Below are 21,477 nucleotides of genomic sequence, written 5' to 3'. Positions count from 1 at the left end.
TCGCCTCTGCCAAGTTTGGATCGCAACTCAATCGATAATTTTTCCGAACATTTTTCGTTATCTTAAGCTAACTTAATCCTTAAAATATAACGGATTGCACCATTAATCTCCTTCAGTATGTGTTTTAGAACTATCATATAAACCTACCGGCATTGCATAAAAAAACAGGACTACCATAGCTAATAGGAGACAGATCAGCAAGAATTTGATGATCTTCCATTTGTAACGGCGCCACAAAATGTAACGCAGGCTTTTGAATGGAGACGAGAACCAGGCAAAGGATGTGGCAGGACGACTGCAAAAAAAAGTTCAGTGTTAGTAATAGCAAGCTACCTCACTAGGCCTCACAGAGTATTGTTAAAGGGCAGGAAAGGAGGATCTCCTGCCAACGGTAACCAGCAGTTAGTGATCAACGGAATTTATCACTGGCAACGCTTTGATACTTTAACTCCTACGAGTGATTGGCTTCTTACTTCTCCTTACAGTATTAAAATGAATCAAATGCACAGGTCGTGAGAATAGTAGAAACGATAACAATTGAAGAAGTACCTGATTGTCGAACAAATTCTCCTTGCCATTAACAAAGAAAGTTTAGAGAGAACAGTGTGGAGAATACGGATATGAACGTTAGATTGTAAAGGGTCAAGACTAAAATATTGCTTAGGTCATCATCGTGGAAACAGATTTGTCGGGAAACTCGGTTACAGGAGCCGCTAGTTAACACAACGTGACCTTTTCCTTCGTTCTGTGTGTCTCGCCCTGTAGTCTCCTGGAAGACCTTAAAACATAGCCGCTCCTTGACCCATCACTGGAACTGACACTTAGAAAGCATTTGTGTAATATTCATTGATTTTTTTGTACTTACTTTGGTGGATCCAGTGTTGGGTTTTGGTTCGGCTCATCTCGTCCTGTTCCAGCGGGCTTCTCCTCAGCTTCTTGTTGTGTCAACAGTTCTAAAGTCATCTCTATTTTACCCTGCAAGTGAAAAGGAGTCTACTACTTCAGTAATATACACAACATTATAGTTGTACCTCGGCTTAAATGGAAGCCGTGCCTTAGCTCGAGAATGGTGAGTCACATTCTTATCATTCCATCACACTATATATGTAAAAAGCCATAGTGTCTCTTCGAGGTTAACACTTTACGAAGTATTCTTTTCGTTTTTGTTCACATGGAATAATTGTCACATTCTTTGCTAACAGTAGTACTTAAAAGCTTCATTTGAGGGTAATTGATTATCTAATTACGTCCACTATTGGCCTGTCTATTAGAGCCACAAATTTCCTTTGCTTCAGCACTTTATTAAGATTGAGTACATACCGCCAAGATTTGCTCTCCATCCGCCGTTCCGACTGCAGGCCACCATCCATTTGTTCGCTTCAGATCAAACAGTGACACTGTCTCTATGTTTCGTCGTGGTTTGTCTTTCAATCCTGGAAGCTGGTCTAAGCTGCACTTGCGGGCATTTTTGGCAGGTTTTGGCATTTTGTTTAAGTTCAATTCTAACGTACCTAGTAAAGAAAAGACACATAAACCACTTTAAGATGATCAATGGTGGTGCACTGGCGATGTAATAGATCAGAGGAGCTATGACACCCTATCATCCAACTACAGAGCAAAAAGAACGCGCGAGTCGAGTACAAATATTCCGCGATATCGGACAGTTAGTTATCTTGTACTGTAAAAAACCTGTTTAACCGGTCAGCTGCGAGTGTTTCGCTTCTTTATCTGCTTCACTTTTCCCGCCTTATAAGAAATGCGCATAAAATAAAGCAGGTAACAAATAACTTATACTCGTTTTGGTGTGTAGTATTGCTGAGTATTTTTACTCGTTGTTTGTATTTTGACTCACGCTAATCAAAATACAGCACAACTCGTAAAATACTCAGCAATACTATACACGAAAACGTCTAATAGGATACATGCACCGAATTGCAAATAATTTTTTTTTTTTTGACAAACAACCATTTTGTTCAAATTCAAGCAGACAGCAGCAAGCAGACAGGTGATGAGGATAAATAAATTATCAATTAGGGGAAGTAACATGATTGAAGCCAACTTCTTACGTCTATTATTATTTTAAAAGAATGTATTGGAAGACAAAACGATAACAGGTTTGTGTTACGATCGCAGCAAATCAGGAAAGTCAGTTTGTAAGTAAGATTGCTTTTTTCGGAGCTGTATCTTCAACTTAGGGTGTCCATGGAATGGCAATAAAATCTAAAAATAACATTAAACTGTTCAAGAACAACTTATGCAGTTCACAAATGAGGGAAAGAGACTTACCGAGGAAATCGTCCGGAGAGAAAAGGTCGTTATCCCAGATCTGAAGAATCAGTTTAGGGGGAATCCTCTGCTCTCTTATATCAAGGCTCCAGAAGTGTGCCTGTCGAAACAAAAAGAGATGGAAATTTGCCATAGTGATAACAAATGCTGCCCAAATGCGAAACCTTGATTTAGAAAGAGTTAACCCCCATTAAATTGGAACTTTAATGGTAACATAATAATGATAATAATAACTTGGTTATTTATATAGCGCAAAATACATGGGTATATGATCTAATGCGCTTTAAATTACAATGCTTATAACATGCCTATAATATCACAATGAAATGAAAAAAAAATCACAGTTTATCTAAATACTTAATAAATGGATACTAAATAAAAATATTATATATATGCATATAAAGATCTATGTTAAAATACCATAGGTCATAAGGTAAAAGTCAATTGAAAATAATGAGTTTTAAGCTGTGCCACAAAAGTTTTGAGACTGCGCAAAGCTCTAAAAACGTCTGGAAGGGCGTTCCACAGGGTTAGCGCGGCTGCGAAGAACGCCCTGTCTCCTGTTGTCTTCTCGGTCTTGTTGGGCAGATCGAGCAGTAAGTGTTTTATATTTGATCGCAGGTTATAATTTGACTGTGGCTTAAGTCTAATTAAGCTTGGATGTCATTTCTTTCGCCATCATGTACATGATTAAACCCATTTTCCGTAGTGGTTCTGCTGAACCATTAACTCTCTGAAGTAATTGACAATATACTTCTCCCTATAATCTCCATAAATTATCCGCAAGCAGGCAATGAGAATACTCAACATTATCGGGTCGAAGTTTTCACCTTGATCTCACGTCAAATTCTCGTAACTGATTTAAAAGGAAATGTGTAGCAGCTAGAGAGGAGAATATGCAGTCAGATCTGGGAAGTTAAAGCGGATAAAGATACAGACTTTTCTTTCTTGATTTAAATTGTTACTTCATCCAATCAAATGTATTTGGTTCAGTAACAATTACGTATGAACTACTACAAAAGCAAGCTATTTCATACCTTTTTTCTTACAACCATAACTTTTTCGGCCGGAATATACAAGAACGGGAACAGAAATCGCCAGTTAAAGTTGCCTGTACCGTCCAGAGACCTAGAAAAAATCATCAAATCATGAAGGCACTTTTCGACGGAGTTTACCAGAAAAGAACCGTGGTAATCAGAGCAACCAATAAAACGGAAGCAAATTATCCCGTGGAGCCAATGGGAACCCAAAGGAGATACAAACACACAGCCTGAAGCGCGGGAAAACGCGGCCGACCAAGTCAAGATTGGTTTTAGTATGGAAACCGAGTGGTCGGGAAAAGAGATAAATGCAAAACTAAAGACTCTAGGAAATCAGGTCCCTATGTGAAACTGTTTCGTTTTGTCTATAACTAACCTGTAGTGAACATCTGTCTTTTCTTGTTTATCAATCCCCGATATCCATCTGTAAATCAAAAAAACTTTATGTAAGTTAATAATTTCATGTGCCTGAGTAGATATCAGGCCAAGCGGAAATTTAGCGGTAAAAAAAGTAAATTCAGCCGATGATTTTCTTCACAAAAGAAAATTCGAATGATTGAAAAATAGGTCCTGTTAGAATGGGACAGCTCTTTGACCGTCGTTCTGTTTTCTGCGTACAAAAACTTCCCTCGATCGAAGGCTGAGAAATATAAAGGAAGCCTTAAATATTTCAGAAAAAAAGAACCAGTTAAACCTGTAACCCATAACAGTGACCAGCATCTAATATCATCTCAAAGTAGCGCTAATGAACCAAACAAAGGCGCAAGCTACGACAAGAAAGTTCAGAATTGTTAGACAAATTCTCCTTGCCAGTGCCATAGAAAATGTAAACCTAATATAATGGAGAATATGCGTACTGATTTTAGGTTGCAAAAGGTCAACACATCTAGATTACCCTTTCACGTAAATGTCGCTCATCGCTTCACCCATGGCAGACACTTCCTCGAGAATGACGTCACTCGTGTTCCATATGATGACACGTAACATGTACTCTCCAGGCTCTCGGGGTGAGATGTTAAACGGTAACCCTGGCGGTCCATAATTTTTAGGGAAAATGTCCACCCACATCTGAAGTTTTCCCTGAAGTAAAATCACGAAAAATATCATAAACATGTGTATTATCTAGCTCTGCTGGATAAATGGAAAAAAAAATCATCAGATTCTAGACGTTTTGTCTTTCAAGAACATGACTTTGGTGAGTGAAAAGAGGCCCTTGCAAAATAAAGAACGTTTCGTAGGAAAAGGGTGATTTCCATGGTCTTTTATTAGGCGAGTTTAGGCAAGGAAATCACACGTTTTGGAAAAGGCGCTAGCTTTAAAAAATTCAGTCATTTAGCAAAAGCGAAAGGGCAAAACTATCGAAAAGTAAAAATAAACTTTCCGGGTAATGTATCATACTCGTCGTTATAGTTTCCTGGAATCCAAAATTCAAGATAAACAACTTCAGCTCTGAATCAAACCAGTTCATATTAATGTGACAAGTAACAAACCTGTTCTACACCAGGCTGCAAGGTGTTGTACAGCGGTCGCGTTTCCACGTGCTCTGGCACCAGTGGTAAACCGTTCAGCAAGTGCAAGGCAAGGCGTTGATCAGGGGGACCCATGTGAGGAGATATTGTCATTCCAATCTCTGCAAAGAAGTAAAGGGAATCATCAAATTGATTCATGTGCAATGGAAGGATGAAAAAATGGAAGCCTCACACCACAAATATCCTTCTCTTGTCAGTATAATAACATCGCTCGTAGTGGTAGTGTTAACCAACAACACCGATTTGTTAAGGACAGGCAGAAAAATGAATCTTGGCATGTTGAATCCAATTTCGTGTAACACACGCGTCTACGAACTCGTTTGGAACTGAAATTAAGGTTGTATCGAAAGGCTGTCGTTTAAAGCTAACTCTCTAATTACAGTAAATATTAGCAGTTTCTAAATGTTAATTAATTACCAGTTTCAGGGAAATATCATGAGGATAACATCGATATATCATTAGTGCTTTAAAAGGAAGCCATTGTAATCCATCTTTAAGGTGAAAGTTTTTCCTTATTTGGCGTCCTTCGTCAAACAAGTTTCTGACTTTTAATACAAAAACTATCCTAAAGTTGCCAAGCACATATTTCATAACTGAAAAGATAATGTAATGTTTAACTCTTAACACCCCAACACCAGTCAGTACATTCTTCACTCCATTCTCCATCAGTTTCCTTTGGCATCGACAAGGAGAATTTAGTTAAAATCCAGAGTTATTTAAGTCAGCAATCATTTCCTCGATTCTCGTGAACCTTTTGGTTGATTCGGCGGTAACACCCAGTTACCGAGAAATTAGATGCTTGTCACCCTCAGGGGTTACACGTCCCACACTTACCAAAATCTTCCAGCCAGTACGCATCTCCGTGGAATATTACTTTGTTGTTACCCATAAATTTCGGTTTATGGAAGTTGTTTGTCTCGCAGTACTTGTCCAAAATCTGCCTTGGTGTGCGAGCGTCACGCCATTTGTTAATACCGGAACTGAGATCAGATTTCCAAGGAATTAGATAAATTTTCAATTAAGTGTCTAAAGTATTCCAAAATTGCTCTAGCTTTCCTGTACTTTGCTCTATAATTAGTTCAGTAAACTCGCACTACAATCTCAAATACTCACATTTAAAACTTAAACCAATCGCTAAATCATCACTCACAGCGCCTCGAGCAAATTGTTTGTTTTAACATTGAAATCTTCAGTATTAGGAACTTGCAGTATTTTACTCCGTTCTCAATAGCTGCTGTGATAACTTTATTCTGGTTTTATGACGCCCAGTTCGAAATAAAGCGCGCTTATCACTAACGTAACAATCAAACGGAAAATAGAGTATGCTTGTAACTTAAGTAACATTCAAACACAAAATAGAGCGCGCTTATCACTATCGTAACATTTAAATAAAAATAAGAGAGCGACCTTATCGTTAACGTAACAATCAAACAGAAAATCGAGAGCGCACCTATTAGTAACGCAACAATCAAACAGAAAAGATAGAGCGGCTAGTCAATAACGTAACAATCGAACCAAAAATAAATAGCGCACTTATCACCAACGTAAAAAGCAAACAGAAAATGGAGAGCGCGCTTATCACTAACGAAATAATAAAAGAAAATATGGAACACGCTCATCACCAACTAAACAATCAAACAAAATAAAAAACCTGCTTATCACTAACGAAACAATCAAACGAAAATTAAGAGCGCCCTTATCACTAACGTAAAAATCAAACAGAAAATTGAGAGTGCCCCTATCACTAACGTAACAATCAAACCCAAAATAGAGCGCGCTTATCACTAAAAAATAGAGCACGCGCTAATCACTAACGTAACAATAAAACACAAATTAAATTAAATGAAGAACGCACTTATCGTTAACGTAACAATCAAACAGAAGTTCCAACAGAAAGTAGAGTGCCCTCACCACTATCGTAAAAATCAGACATAAAATAGAGAGCGCGATTACCACTACCATAAAATCAAACATAGAAAAGAGAGTGCCCTCATCACTACGAAACAATAAAACAGAAAATAGAGAGCGCCCTCAGCACAACGTAACAATCAAAGAAAAAAATAGAGAGCGCGCTTGTCACCAATGTAAAAATCAAACAAAAAAAGAGAGCGCCTATCGCTAACGTAACATTTAAACACAAAGTAGAGAACGCCCTTATCTTTAACTTAATAATTAAGAAGAAAATAGAGAGCGCACTTACCATTAACCTAATAATTAAACAGAAAATAGAGAGCGCACTTATCACTAACATAATAATCGAACCAAAAATAGAGTGCACTTACCACTAACGTAACAATCAAACAGAAATAGAGCGCGCTTATCACTAACATAACAATGAAAAAACAGAAAATAGAGTGCACTCATCACCAATTAACAATCCAACAGAAAATAGAGCGCACTTATAACCAACGTAACAATCAAACAGAAAATAGAGCGCGCTTATAACCAACGTAACAATCAAACAGAAAATAGAGCGCGCTTATTACCAACTTAACAATCAAACAGAAAAAAGAGTGCGCTTGTCACTAACGTAACAATCAAACAGAAAATAGAGTGCGCTTATCACCAACGTAACAATCAAACAGAAAATAGAGCGCGCTTATCACCAACGTAACAATCAAACAGAAAATAGAGCGCACTTATCACCAACGTAACAATCAAACAGAAAATAGAGCGCGCTTATCACCAACGTAACAATCAAACAGAAAATAGAGCGCGCTTATCACCAACGTAACAATCAAACAGAAAATAGAGCGCACTTATCACCAACGTAACAATCAAACAGAAAATAGAGGGCGCTTATCACCAACGTAACAATCAAACAGAAAATAGAGCGCTTATCACCAACGTAACAATCAAACAGAAAATAGAGCGCGCTTATCACCAACATAACAATCAAACAGAAAATAGAACGCGCTTATCACCAACGTAACAATCAAACAGAAAGTAGAACGCGCTTATCACCAACGTAACAATCAAACAGAAAATAGAGCGCACTTATCACCAACGTAACAATCAAACAGAAAATAGAGCGCACTTATCACTAGCGTAACAATCAAACAGAAAATAGAACGCGCTTATCACCAACGTAACAATCAAACATAAATTAGAGCGCGTTTATCACCAACGTAACAATCAAACAGAAAATAGAGCGCACTTATCACCAACGTAATAATCAAACAGAAAATAGAGCGCGCTTATCACCAACGTAACAATCAAACATAAATTAGAGCGCACTTATCACCAACGTAACAATCAAACAGAAAATAGAACGCGCTTATTACCAACTTAACAATCAAACAGAAAATAGGGCGCGCTTATCACCAACTTAACAATCAAACAGAAAATAGAGCGCGCTTATCACTAACGTAACAATCAAACAGAAAATGGAGTGCGCTTATCACTAACATAGCAATCAAACAAAAAATAGAGCGCGCTTATCACAAACGTAACAATCAAACGGACATAGAGCGCGCTTATCATTAAAGTAACATTCAGACAGAAAACAGAGCGCGCTTATCACCAACGTAACAATCAAACAGAAAATAGAACGCGCTTATCACCAACGTAACAATCAAACAGAAAATAGAACGCGCTTATCACCAACGTAACAATCAAACAGAAAATAGAACGCGCTTATCACCAACGTAACAATCAAACAGAAAATAGAGCGCGCTTATTACCAACTTAACAATCAAACAGAAAATAGAGCGCGCTTATCACCAACTTAACAATCAAACAGAAAATAGAGCGCGCTTATCACCAACGTAACAATCAAACAGAAAATAGAGCGCACTTATCACCAACGTAATAATCAAACAGAAAATAGAGCGCGCTTATCACCAACATAACAATCAAACAGAAAATAGAGCGCGCTTATCACCAACGTAACAATCAAACAGAAAATAGAGTGCGCTTATCACCAACGTAACAATCAAACAGAAAATAGAGTGCCCTTATTACCAACTTAACAATCAAACAGAAAATAGAGCGCGCTTGTCACTAACGCAACAATCAAGCAGATAATGGAGTGCGCTTATCACTAACGTAAAAATCAAACAGAAAATAGAGCGCGCTTGTCACTAACGTAACAATCAAACAGAAAATGGAGTGCGCTTATCACTAACATAGCAATCAAACAAAAAATAGAGCGCGCTTATCACTAACGTAACAATCAAACAGAAAATGGAGTGCGCTTATCACTAACATAGCAATCAAACAAAAAATAGAGCGCGCTTATCACAAACGTAACAATCAAACAGAAAATGGAGTGCGCTTATCACTAACATAGCAATCAAACTTATCACTAAAGTAACATTCAGACAGAAAACAGAGGACGCCCTTATCAATAACGTAACAATCAAGCCAAAAGTAAAGAGCCCACTTATCACTAACGAAAAAAAAACAGAAAATAGAGAGCGGGATTATCACTAACGTAACAATTAAACAGAAAATAGAGCGCGCTTATCACTAAAGTTATATTCAAACAAAAAATTAGAGAACGCGCTTATCACTAACATAACAATCAAACACAAAATAGAGATAGCGCCCATCACTAACGTAATAGTCAAACGGAAAAAAGAGCGCGCTTATCGCTAAAGTAACATTCAAACTCAAAATAGAGATAGCGCTTATCATTAACGTAATAATCAAACAGAAAATAAAAAACGCGCTTATCACTAACTTAACCTTCAACAGAAAACAAAAAGCGCACTCATCACTAACGTAACACTCAAACAAAAATATTTTCGATCCTAAAGTGAAAATTGCTTCTGTATCAGCACTTTCAACTTTCTCTTATTGTTCTGTTACTTTCTTATTCAGTGCTAATACTTACGTGCAGTAGGTTTGAGGCAGGCCACACATGGCTCCAAACTTTGACAGAAACCGATTTTCCAGATCTACAACTGTCTCTCCAATCTTGTCATCTTTACCAATCAGATCATAATCCATCACTGTGACACACAGGTCTTTAGATATTGGGATGTGGGCCGTAACCTCAAACATCCTTAAAAAAAATAACAAAGCATAGTCTAAGTGGGTGTAACAGCTCCAGTGTAAAGCGCGAATTTCATGGACTTAACAGGGTGTAAAGAGGTGTAGCAGCTCTATTGTATAACGCAAATTTTTCATGGACTCGACAAAGACTTGTTTCTAATTAATGAAGGGGGAAACAGTACCTTTAGCAGTGGTACTTCTTTACTCATTTGTTGCGTTAAAGGCTTGCTTTGTTTATTAAAGAGACTAGCATGTCATTTCTCCTTACAGTGTCGCTGCTGATTCAAACATTAAGGTCATGGAAATGAAGGAAATGATAACAAAACATAGATGGGTTAGGATGTGAGGATAAAAAAGACAGCAATCAGCCACCTCACGTGAGACGGTTTGTCACAACGATGCAAAGGTGAAAAGCTTACTTTCCAAAGACAGGGTTCAGCGTGTTAGGAATATACTTGTCTTGATCCTTGATCGTAGTTTTCCCGAGAGATACGACCAGATACGGATCAGCCTGTTAGAAAACGGAAGGCAAAATTCAAATCACAATAGCATCGCTAATACAAACGCTTTTTAAAGATCTTACACAATCTACAACACAACAAAACACAGAGACGTGATCCAAAAGGTGTTACTCCAAAAGGGATATATCAGGCAACTTAGCAATACTTTCGCTCAAGATAAAAGATTAGGTTCCACAGACGGACAGTCCACCAAAACAAGAAATTCTATTGGATCGTTTCCACCCAAGAGGACTAAAATTTTATCATAGGGAGAAAAAGAACTGAAAAGCCCTTCCCTCTAAACATGGTTAAACCTCGGAAACGGCGATTCCATTTCATCAAAAATGATTTGGACACAGACTGAACAATTCCTTGAACTGTTTAGACGAACTTTGAAATTTTTTTTCGCCTTAAAGATGTGAAGATATCATTGTATATTATTGTTTTGATCGTGCGCGGTTGTTTTGACCGAACGCACGGTTTGAATAAATTATTTTTGCACTTGATGCGCGCGCTTTGCTAATGCTTAATTATGATAAGCCATCTCGTATTTTCCATGTATGTTATTAACACGTAATCACATGATTTTTCTCGTGCAACTTGGAATAAACAAGCACTTGTTAATTTTTTCAAAGACCACAAATTGCACTCGCCCTACGGACTCGTGCAATTTTGTTGGTCTTTAAAAAAATTTACTCGAGCTAATTTATTCCAAATTGCACTCGAAATCATGTGATTACCTATACAGGTTGCACAGTACATAAAAAAAAAAATTTTAGTACCCACCAGGCCATTAGGATCCATGGGTTGAAGGTCAATAGCCTAATATCAGGAAAGCAAAAAAGGTAATTAAATGTCTCAAACACAAGGTTGAGTCCATTTTTATGACAAGAAAAGAAACAATTAAAAAGAAATTTATCATCAATCCACGAAAAGAGCATGGGGATGCTTGCTGTGATTCAAACCTAACGGATGTTCCATACCTCCATCGAATTGATTTTATAGCGGCAAAACGGATATACGGCCCATAAAATCTGTTCTAACCTAGCTACACACATTAAGATGAAAGTATTTCATATAACATTTCTTTGATGGAAAACGAGGAGAGAGGTCATAGTTATTGGCAATTCTTATTGCATTTGTCTGAAGAGCACCCCGCGAAATGTGCCGTGAATTACTGTTATACCTAATACTCCAATTAACAACAAAACACAATATCATTATCCCAACATTGCGCCTTCGAACCAACCTTTATGACATAAACTCTGACCAGACACTCAACCGGTTCGCTGGGAGGCAAGTTTCTCAGGATACGAGGCGGCAGCGGGAGATTTGGGTTGCCTGGTAACGGGTACACATGAAATGCTCCCTAAACCCACAAGAAACACAGATTTAGTCGGATAGACATCTTTTTAGCTCAATTCATGGTAGAAGGATATCAAACTGATTTCTTGTCAAACCTGACCTCGAGGACTTTCGATCAAATTAAAACCCCAACCCCCTTCAATTTTGACTTCAGTACCTTAAATTCGCCAACTACAGTGGCGTCCTCTCCAGGTTTGGCTTTTCCACGATGAAGTTCAAACGTCTTAACCATGTCTTGGAACTTTTCAAAAACGTCCACTTTTTCAAGCTCTTGCTCATACACCTGAAGAAAAAAAACAACAACATCAGAAAGGACAGACCACTTCTTATTCTTTCCACTAATCATGCTAATTTGCAAAGTTGAAGTTGAGTGCTGTTGGGAAACTTCAGTATGATTATCACCCTTAACCCTACAACCCCCTCGAATGACTAGCATCTAATTTCCCTGAATCACACATTAAGGTCATGAGGAACCTCTCAATTGTTGAACAAATTCTCCTTGTCAGCACCCTGGGAATTGTATAGAAAACGGTATGGAGAATATGCATACTGATGTTAGGGTGTAAAGGTTTAAGTAAGATGCCAACCGATAGCAGATTACTCCTCCTCCTACTCCTCCTCCCCCCCCCCCCCACCCCCCACCAATCCCCCAGGATTCTGTTAGGCTTCTCTATGATCTGCTTTATATTCCTGAGGGAGGGATGGGCGGAGTGAGGGTAATGTGTCTTACAAAGAACATGACACAATTACTCGGAAAGTGCTGAAACTCAAACCTCTTTAACAAGGCTCTATCCGGTTACCAATTTAAATTTGCGTTTTTCGTACTTTGTGAGGTAAAGAACACTCTATGAAAGCCACGACGTATTTCCACAGCAGAATAAAGATTGGAAGTGCCAATATAAATTCGTAGGATACTGATGAAAAATACCAAGGAAAAGCAACAATTATTTCATATGTACATACAATTATCTTGTCGTAGCCACGCTCTATGTAATCTCCACATTTATCATAATCGCTCAGTGAGGCGTAATACTTCGACCACCAGTCAATGTCCTCCTCAACCAATTCCTGTCCACGAAAAAAAAAGAAAAAAAACAGGATTCCATGATTTATCAACACCTCTTACACATGGGCTTCGATAACTTTTTCCATTAGCGGCTGTCGGTGGTGAAATAGATGGCTGCGTGTGTCGTAAGGCGACACCCAAACCACCTGAGAGGTCTTATGGGCGGCGGTAGACCGCCATTAAACGGTTTTTAATTGAAATCCCTACCATACATGAAATTTTTTTCGCTTACTTTTTATGCTATGAAATGAATAATACACGTTCTATACCGATAATCCATCAGAGTACAAATTCCAATAAATTTTTAGTACGAAATAACAAGTTGACGATTGAAGTTTGAGGGATTGGGATCGCACAAAAGAACGCCTTGAAAACAATCCAATTGGAGCTGTTGAGAAACAAACATTTTTAAAACGAATGGTGCTATGGCCATGTACACAAAGCCCTTCAATGATCGACCGCTACAAAAGTTTGACGACATCTTTGACAAACATCGAAAATAATGAAATTTATTGGAAAAACCCCTTCGTACAATCTATCCAAAGTGTCCTTTCCTTCAAGGACAATTTTCTCGTTCATCTTACCGTTTTGTCCGTCTCTTCAGCGATGTCAAGTAAGTAAGAACCAGAGTCTTCATCTTTGGCTGCATCGGCTGCGAAAAAAAGTCAAGTGGACCATTTGTGTGTTTTCTTATGTTAAATCATACCCAGATTACAAGCACGTTTCCAGCAAACTTCAAACTTAAACCAGAAACAATGCAATTTTTATAGGTGACAACATGATTTCTCGAGCAATTTGGTGTTAATAAGCACGAGAAAATTTTTCAAAGACAACAACATTGCACGAGCCCGTAGGGCGCGTGCAATTTGTAGTCTTTGTAAAATTTACATAGTACACTTAATTGAGAGAATACTGTATCTAAAGCGAGAGCAAATTTAGGAGCCTGGAAGAACAGAAAGATTTCAGAGATTGAGAGATTTGTTTTGTTGCAAATGGCTCTCTCTTTCTCTCTATTTTTGTCCTTTAAAGAATGGACGACAATTAAATTTACCAGAAGAAAGCTGGTTCGTCTCGTCCCAGGAAAAAAAAACTAACTAGACGAAAACTAACTAGACGAAAACTCCACCGGGGGGATCATGCGTTAAAACAGTGGGGTATGCCGGAGGTGGCAGATACCGCGAGGGAATTATTTTTCTCCTTCAACACCAACCTTCATCGTCACCCAAATCATTGCCGTCCAAAGGCAAGCACCTGTAAGGCTGCAGTGACTTGATGCAGTAAACACCGACAACGGGTCGGCGGCCAAATGAGCGGTTATCCCGCACTTTGATATTCATGGGTGGAGTGTAGAGTTCTTCTTTAGGAAGGTACTAAGATGGAGAAGAAAAGAATATTGAAAAAGAAACCATCTCTGAAATACGCAGGGTTTCAATATCTGTTTCCATGACCCGGCTACCGATGTTGTAATAGGCGGTTGTATTGTGAAGCGAAACCCAAACACGAAACTCTACTCGCCAGCTAAACAGACGGCGATGAGAGGTCTTGTAAGCGGAGATAGACCGCTGTTGTCCAGTTCTTTTGAAACTCCTGAATATGTTTGGGCGTAACTTGTATTTTATTTGAAAACTCATTCTTTGATTGCCAGTAAAGGACGTCGACGTTGTCTCAGTCAATAAAAATTCAAAACGAAAAAAAAAAACATACACGCGTGTGGTCAGTAACTCGTATAAACATAAGTTATTTTAGGTCCACAAGGGACAACAGTTAACTTTAACTATGAAAGCAAGACGTTAACATTATCTTTCTCCAGGAGTGAAATGAAAGTATCTAAATTAAGCTTAAACATACTTTGGAATTAGAATGAAGTTTCAGCCTGAATAAAAATAATTGGAGAATTCTAACTGCCACCAATGTCTTTGGCAGAGTAGGTTGAACAACAAAAATGAGATGCTAGAAAACTAGGGTGACGCTCGTTTGAGTCAGCCACTGTATCTCTGTGTCGATGAATACCTTTCAAAAGTTACTTGGTTTTAACAACTGCCGGAGTTGTTAATGTTAATTGATCACAGTAAAATTTTTCTGAAGCTAACGTTTCGAGCGTTAGCCCTTTACCAGAGAGAACACAGCCACAATGACACAACCCACAATTCCTCTATTTGCTCTGAAAAGGGCTAACGCTCGAGACGACAGCTTTAGAAACTCTTTACTTTGGTCAATTTACATTATCAAGTCAGTTGATAAAACTTAATTATCTTTTAACACTCCCCTTCGACGCAGCACCACATTTTCCCCAGAAATTCACCCCCTTTTACATGCAATTGAGTAATGGAAATTCCAAATGACTACATAGCATATCACATCATCCTGGTTGATAAGTACAACCACAAGTGACTAATTCCCAGCAAGAATCACCTCTACAACAATGATGGTGATCCTGGGTAACCAAGCTAGGCAATCCCTACCGTGTCAAAAAAGAACAGCGGTTCGTCAAAGTTGGGATTTTTCTGAGTGTTCTTAATAGTCGACGATTGAATCACGTGACCTCCGCATTCGAACTCGATGCTTGGCGAGGAGACATTGGCCAGTTGAAACTTCTTCATGTTTCGAACGCCCCAGCATAAGACCTGTAATAAAAAGAGCGAAATTTAGGTGGAACTAAATTGCACTAAGCCTAATGAGGAAGTAAACTACTCCCCCACCCCACCCCCCTTCGAATGGCTCCGCCACTCAAAACATAGAGCCCGTGCTGTGAAGTAGTATGTACAATGTCTCCTCGAAAGAATTGTCTTTTGTTCAAGGAGTATGTGAAGATGTTGTGCTTAGTTTTCTGCACCGTTAAGTCTATGTAATCGCTATGGATGTAAACAAAAACCAAAGGAACAAGAAAAAACCAACAGGTGACAAGAATGGCAAACAATAAACCACAACTTGAAAAAATTATATATTATTATTATTTTTTTTTTAATGAAAATTTCGAGTTGAGTGTAGTTTGCGTTATTTAATCCTTAAATCCCTAAAAGTGATTAGCATTTACTTTCCCATTACAGTATTACCCCTGAATCACACATTAAGGCACGAGAACACTAAGAATGATCAGTAACTAGAAGCTCTTGATTGTTTAAAAAAAACTCAATTCTCCATGTCAGTGCCACAGGAAATATATAGAGAACAGTTTGGAGAATATGCATACTGATGTAAGGGTGTAAAGGGTGTGTCCACGACCGAAGAACCTCGGAGGTCAGAAGAAACTAATGAGAGAAAGTTAATGAGCAAACTGTAAGAGATAAAAAGTAAAGTTTACTGGCTTGCTACCAACATACACACACGTAGATTAGTGGTACTGGGGCCCGTTTCTCGGAGGTCCAGGTAACTTAATGGGCCCGTAAAGCTTATCTGTTTTCATTCAGGATGATGATTTTAAAAGTTTTACAATAAAACTATCAGCTTAGAGAAACAAAATGGACTGGTAAAGGGGCCAAAACCAACTTCTCTTTTCTTTACATTTTAATTATAAAATATGGCTTCGGGCCTGTTAGGTTATCGGGACTTTCGAGAAACAGGCCCCTGGTTTTCATACCTCAATAGCTGTGCGTTGAACCGCGGGTCTGATTCCACTGGGTACCATGTACAATGACGGTTTGTGTTCTTTGGTGGGTGGAAAGTAAGGTAAGTCAGCTCCCTCGTCCTGTGGAGTAAATACAAAATAAAACAACCACATAAAGGTTTGTAGCATTCAATTAGTATTGGTACTAACATGATTTAGAGTGCAATTTGGTGTAATAAGCACGAGTAAATTTTTCAAAGACAACAAAATTGCACGAGCCCGTAGGGAAAGTGCAATTTGTATTCTTTGAAAAATTTACAAGAGCTTATTACACCTATTTGCAAGAGAAATCACTTATTTCTTGTCAATAATGTACATGACATAGCATCGCAGAGTCAGGAGAGACAAAATTTTGAAAGCGTGTGCGCGCTATTCGTAATTTGCACTCGTGTTAAAACTTTGCACTCGTTTTCAGCCAATCAGAAGCACGTAATTTTTCATGTGCATTGTTAACTTAGTTGCACCCTTCCTTGACTAGAAAGGCAGAGATCAAGTTTGAGAAGGACGTTTTGAGGACCAAGAGATACAGGTAAACTCGAGTAGCTAGAGCAAAGTGCCACTTAAGATAAGAAAAAAATTCTTCTCCATATATGCCACAACACTTACCAGGAAAAGCTCGAACGCAACCAAAATTTCCCCGCCATCTTCCGTGCCTTTTTTCACTGGTTCCCAAAGAAGTCTTGGAGCTGGCGGTGCCTGGCCATTTAATTTAACAACAGGTGACTCCACACAGCGACCCATAAACTCATCTCTACCCTAGTAAGAAAAAAAATGTCTTCACATTTGAAAGGAATGTTAAGAACATCAAAACCGTTCAAGTTTGTGAGCGCAAGTGGTGCTTAATTTCACTTCTTATACGAAGGTTAGACTTCGCAGACTTGCACTTCTCTTGATAATGGGTAAAAAGCCTTCCTCTTCCTTCTACTTGTCCTTATTCGGTTCTTCCTCTCCTACCTTCTCGCCTCATCGCTTTGCTTTGTCCAGACTTATTACACTCACCAGCCATGAACTCTTCACACGACCCTGATGATGACAGCCGCTCAGGTTGTCAAAACGTCAGCCACCATTACCGACAACAATCCTTCGCAGGACTACTCTTACCCCGACGATCAAACTACACGATTAAGCGTTATAATCGCGTTCAGACAACTTACTGGGTGGAGAAGGAAAATCTTTGAAGAGTATTCTCATATTAACAACACGGTAACACCTATATAGAGATATCCCTTCCCCGGAAAGTTACGTTTAACCCTGAAACGTCAAGAAGTGACCATCGTGTAAATTCTCCCTATATTATCCATGAATTATCCAGCAGACAGGTCATGAGAATAACCAGACTTGGCAGGTAAAATTTGATATCTTATTTCAACATCAAATTCTCTTAACTAATTTACAAAGAGATGTACAGCAGTTAGAGGGGGGAATTAACAATCAGATCTTGGGAGTTAAAGGGTTAAGACATCACGCTATAGCACGATTATGTCACTATAGTCGTCTTACCACAGGGTCTTGATCAAAGAGTTCCAAGACGACACGTGGAGGTGATGCCTCAGTGATTTCAGGACTACCGTAGATGTGGACATTTTCAAAGATGAGAGTCTGGTCCCAAGTGGGGCACAATGTGCGGTGAATGATCTCTGATACCTGACTCTGAGTACCAAAAGAAATGCGGACATAGGGATCTAAACAGAAAAAATAGAATCAAGAGTGAAAAAAGCATTAATCTTCACCTTACTGTATTGATGTTGTTGTATTAGTTGATGGTTGAATAGAAGGTTACCGGCCACTTCACCGAAATGCCAACTCACCACAAGTGGTCAACTCGCCACAACTTTGATCAACTCGCCACACTAATTTTTGTTCCTGAATTTGTTACCCGGTAACATCATCATCTTTTTTCTTTGGCAAAGAACAAAGACAAATGTCGGCCAATTGATCTACGGTGTCAGCGAGTTGACTAATGGCGTTGGAGAATTAACATGTCGGCGAAGTGACCAGGCACTAAGTGGAACAGATTTTCATACAATTGTTCAGTACTGTTACACTGGAATTTCAGACTACACTGACTTTCGCAGTCAAGGTCTAACATTCGCAATATTATCTTGTGTTTTCCAGAGCTGGTCACATTTTATTTCTTGTGGTTCAGCAAGCAATGTATCATATCAAAACGACTTAAGCTAACGACCTAATGAAGAACGAGATATAATCAACATCCAGGCATTTTGCCACTGAATCATCCTTGCCACATTACACTCACCAGACAGTCCATCAGGGTCTGCAGGCAGGAGGTCCCGCCCTTGAAATAGGTACACTCTCAGCTGATACTTGTGAGGTTCTGTAAAATAACCATGAATGCATACTTGAGTCTATGTCACTGAAAAGGCAAAGTTATGGGAGATAAACCGTTTTGTAAGGCGGGGGAGCAATTACAAACTGTATTATTATGAAAGTCCTTGGAACGAGACCAAATTATTAATTTTTGTGGCTAAAATGTTCCATTGAAATTTTACAAATTCCCGATAACTATAAAGGTTAAATTTAGTAATGGTCATTCTATCAATATCGATTAAAAACTAACATGTCAAGTAGCTGAAGTAAAATACAAACTGTCGTGTATTTTATAGCTTAAAACTCAACGTTGCAAGGCAAATGCATCCTTCTTGATGATTAACAAGGACACGAATTGCTTAAGGTTTGCTTTTCTACCAGCTGGTTATTTCGTGTTTTATGAAGGACGGTTACGTGTAAAGAACAATTTTATTTTTCCTAAAATTCATTTTAGTTTTAAAGTTAAATAAGTGTTCCTTAAGCTATCTTACGTACTTTCAAATGTGATGAACATCCGGGGCACCATCATTATTCCCTTTCTACCCTGTTAAACAGATTTACTATTTTGTTAGAGTAACTTCATAACTGTCTGGTCCAGTCAGAAGCTATGATTAGCACGAGAAAAATTATTTGTCCGAGATTGGACAGTTTTAAGTTACCTCTGATCACTTTAAATTTATTCTCAGGTTCAGTTTTAAAGAAAAAGAGAATCTTTGCTTCTTTTTTTTCCGTAAGGCAGAGTTCGTGTCTTTTTTTTTGGTTAACTTCCGTAAGGGCTTTTGCAGATAGAACATTTTTTGTAAAGAACAACTGCAGAACTTCGCCCACGACTGGACCATGGTAAGGACAATTGAACACACTTTCTCACTAGATCATACCGCTAACGCATAGCCAGTTCTCTGTAGCATTGAGTGAGTAAGCGTATTCCTACCATCCCTTGATAAAACGCTAATACACCGAAAGTTAACCCTACCCCTACCCCTCTTCCCCAGCATTTTCTCAGATTTTTGCCAACAGTTTGTTAGTATCCATTCCTACTCCAGAGCACTACAACACAAAGGACCCGCCAGAGTTCGACCTTGGACCTCTCGATCCGGCATTCATGCTAACAACAACATAGACTCCGTGCTTTCTAAACCGTGAAAGCGCTCTCCGATTTACAAACCTCGTCAGAAATTTGAAACACAGCTGGCGCTGTCGGATCTGTTTGAACCATTTTTCGATGCCATCTTCGACGCCGAACCAAATCTCGAGTGCGGCATTTGCTGTGAAACTTTGATGAAAACACTGCAGCATATTCCCACCCCTCTGTGTCCACCTTTTCCTGGCCCTACAAGACGCAGATAATGCACTTTTATTATATGGACATTGATAACAAAACGGAATTTCTCCTGTTTCAGAAGCACGGTATCTACACCGAGCGCACCCTCACACATAATGGCTTTTTACACAATAATCGCCCACTTTCCAATAGACACCCAAATGCAGGCTCTTCCCAAATTTTTTAACCGATCTTACAAGGCCATGTGGCTCCTTGCCTTAAAGTACTCTCTTAAATTAACCTTGCGAAAGGGTGTCTTCTTTTAATATTTCAGAACTTTCAGTTTTGTTTTCTTATTCTTTTTTAATCTGCAGTGATGAAATCTTACTCTTTCAAAGTCTGTAGCAAAGGGCTGGCTTAATTTGAAATGATGCGAAGAAATAAATTATCACCCAAACTAACCTCCCGTAGGCTCTTCCTCACCCCGGGTGAGAGGCAGAAGGCGCCTCTAAACGCTAGAGTGAATCATTATATTATTTCCCAGAAATAATCCTCCAAGTGTTTTTTACAAATACTTTTGTACCTTTTCCTCTTTGTGGGTAGATTTCATCAAGCTTCTGCTGCGAACCCATCTCCTTCTCCTCGACATATGATACGTTTTCTCCACTGCCACATAACTTCCTATACTTATGTCTACAGTGTACTCCCAGCCTGAAAGCAAACAACAAAACAGTCTTATCATGACGTTCATAGCAGCACAGCTGTCAGCTTTCCAAGACATTCTTTTGAAAAGTTTCGACTTCACTTAGGTGAGACAAAAGTTTACTAAGACCGATTGACCCCTAACACCCTAACATGAGTAGGCATACTCTTCTCGCTGTAATCTAAACATCTCCTAAGGCGCTGCGACAAAGATTCTCTTGTTGGTGATCACTTCTTTTATTTTCTTGCCTTTCACTTTGAGACAGAGAAAACATTTTGAATTGAACCCCAAACCCTCGCTCTGATGCTTTACCAATGAGCCACAGAGAACTCGATGGTAATAGGACCACGGCGTGCAAAATCAGAAAGCTTGGCCTTCCCACGAAAGTGACAAAACAAATAACATTTTTGTTTATCAATTATCTTGTTACCGTCCTCATCCACCGCCCTGTTGGTGTCCACGTTCCATTCTGAAGTCCACTCCCAGCCTTCAGGGGCAACTATTGAGTCCTTAGCAGTGGCAGCATTTCCGTGCTAAAATGGAATAAATCACGTGCATTTCCGTTAACTATGAATTGTGTCCGAAAGTTTAACTGTTTAACTACGCGAGGTGTAATTTAGGCAAGGTTGAAACCGATTCATCGCCGCGGCTCCATCAGTTTGTTGTAGGGGGCTTAAGTGAGGTTTTTCAGGGAATAGCGCTGTTTTTCCGCTCAATTTGTTTTGGCGTTTTTCTCGCTTCGTTTCCCTCCTTCCCTTCCATTTTGAGGGTCCTTCCCTTCCATTTTGAGGGTAAGT

General features: G+C 38.9%; 1 protein-coding gene across 1 annotated transcript in view; it reads right to left on the bottom strand.

Moving 5' to 3' along the window:
- LOC131789335 (myoferlin) overlaps positions 1 to 21,477 on the bottom strand; it is a 42,695-nt gene that overhangs the window by 870 nt on the left and 20,348 nt on the right. Inside the window, exons 29-54 of the mRNA XM_059106432.2 lie at positions 21,111 to 21,213; positions 20,561 to 20,688; positions 19,882 to 20,046; positions 19,212 to 19,260; positions 18,646 to 18,723; positions 17,889 to 18,070; positions 16,995 to 17,144; positions 16,362 to 16,469; positions 15,247 to 15,408; positions 13,995 to 14,154; positions 13,369 to 13,436; positions 12,682 to 12,786; positions 11,876 to 12,001; positions 11,603 to 11,722; positions 11,140 to 11,175; positions 10,273 to 10,364; positions 9,693 to 9,863; positions 5,690 to 5,835; positions 4,817 to 4,956; positions 4,222 to 4,406; positions 3,703 to 3,750; positions 3,324 to 3,414; positions 2,287 to 2,386; positions 1,321 to 1,511; positions 866 to 975; positions 148 to 295 (exon numbers count right to left, since the gene is read on the bottom strand). Coding sequence (XP_058962415.2) covers positions 148 to 295; positions 866 to 975; positions 1,321 to 1,511; positions 2,287 to 2,386; positions 3,324 to 3,414; positions 3,703 to 3,750; positions 4,222 to 4,406; positions 4,817 to 4,956; positions 5,690 to 5,835; positions 9,693 to 9,863; positions 10,273 to 10,364; positions 11,140 to 11,175; positions 11,603 to 11,722; positions 11,876 to 12,001; positions 12,682 to 12,786; positions 13,369 to 13,436; positions 13,995 to 14,154; positions 15,247 to 15,408; positions 16,362 to 16,469; positions 16,995 to 17,144; positions 17,889 to 18,070; positions 18,646 to 18,723; positions 19,212 to 19,260; positions 19,882 to 20,046; positions 20,561 to 20,688; positions 21,111 to 21,213 — 3,162 coding nt within the window. The remainder of the gene's footprint in view (positions 1 to 147; positions 296 to 865; positions 976 to 1,320; positions 1,512 to 2,286; positions 2,387 to 3,323; positions 3,415 to 3,702; positions 3,751 to 4,221; positions 4,407 to 4,816; positions 4,957 to 5,689; positions 5,836 to 9,692; positions 9,864 to 10,272; positions 10,365 to 11,139; positions 11,176 to 11,602; positions 11,723 to 11,875; positions 12,002 to 12,681; positions 12,787 to 13,368; positions 13,437 to 13,994; positions 14,155 to 15,246; positions 15,409 to 16,361; positions 16,470 to 16,994; positions 17,145 to 17,888; positions 18,071 to 18,645; positions 18,724 to 19,211; positions 19,261 to 19,881; positions 20,047 to 20,560; positions 20,689 to 21,110; positions 21,214 to 21,477) is intronic.

This window comes from Pocillopora verrucosa, chromosome 1 (genome assembly GCF_036669915.1).
Source record: "Pocillopora verrucosa isolate sample1 chromosome 1, ASM3666991v2, whole genome shotgun sequence".
Classification (NCBI taxonomy): Eukaryota; Metazoa; Cnidaria; class Anthozoa; order Scleractinia; family Pocilloporidae; genus Pocillopora; species Pocillopora verrucosa.
This window is presented reverse-complemented; position numbering and strand designations above follow the sequence as displayed.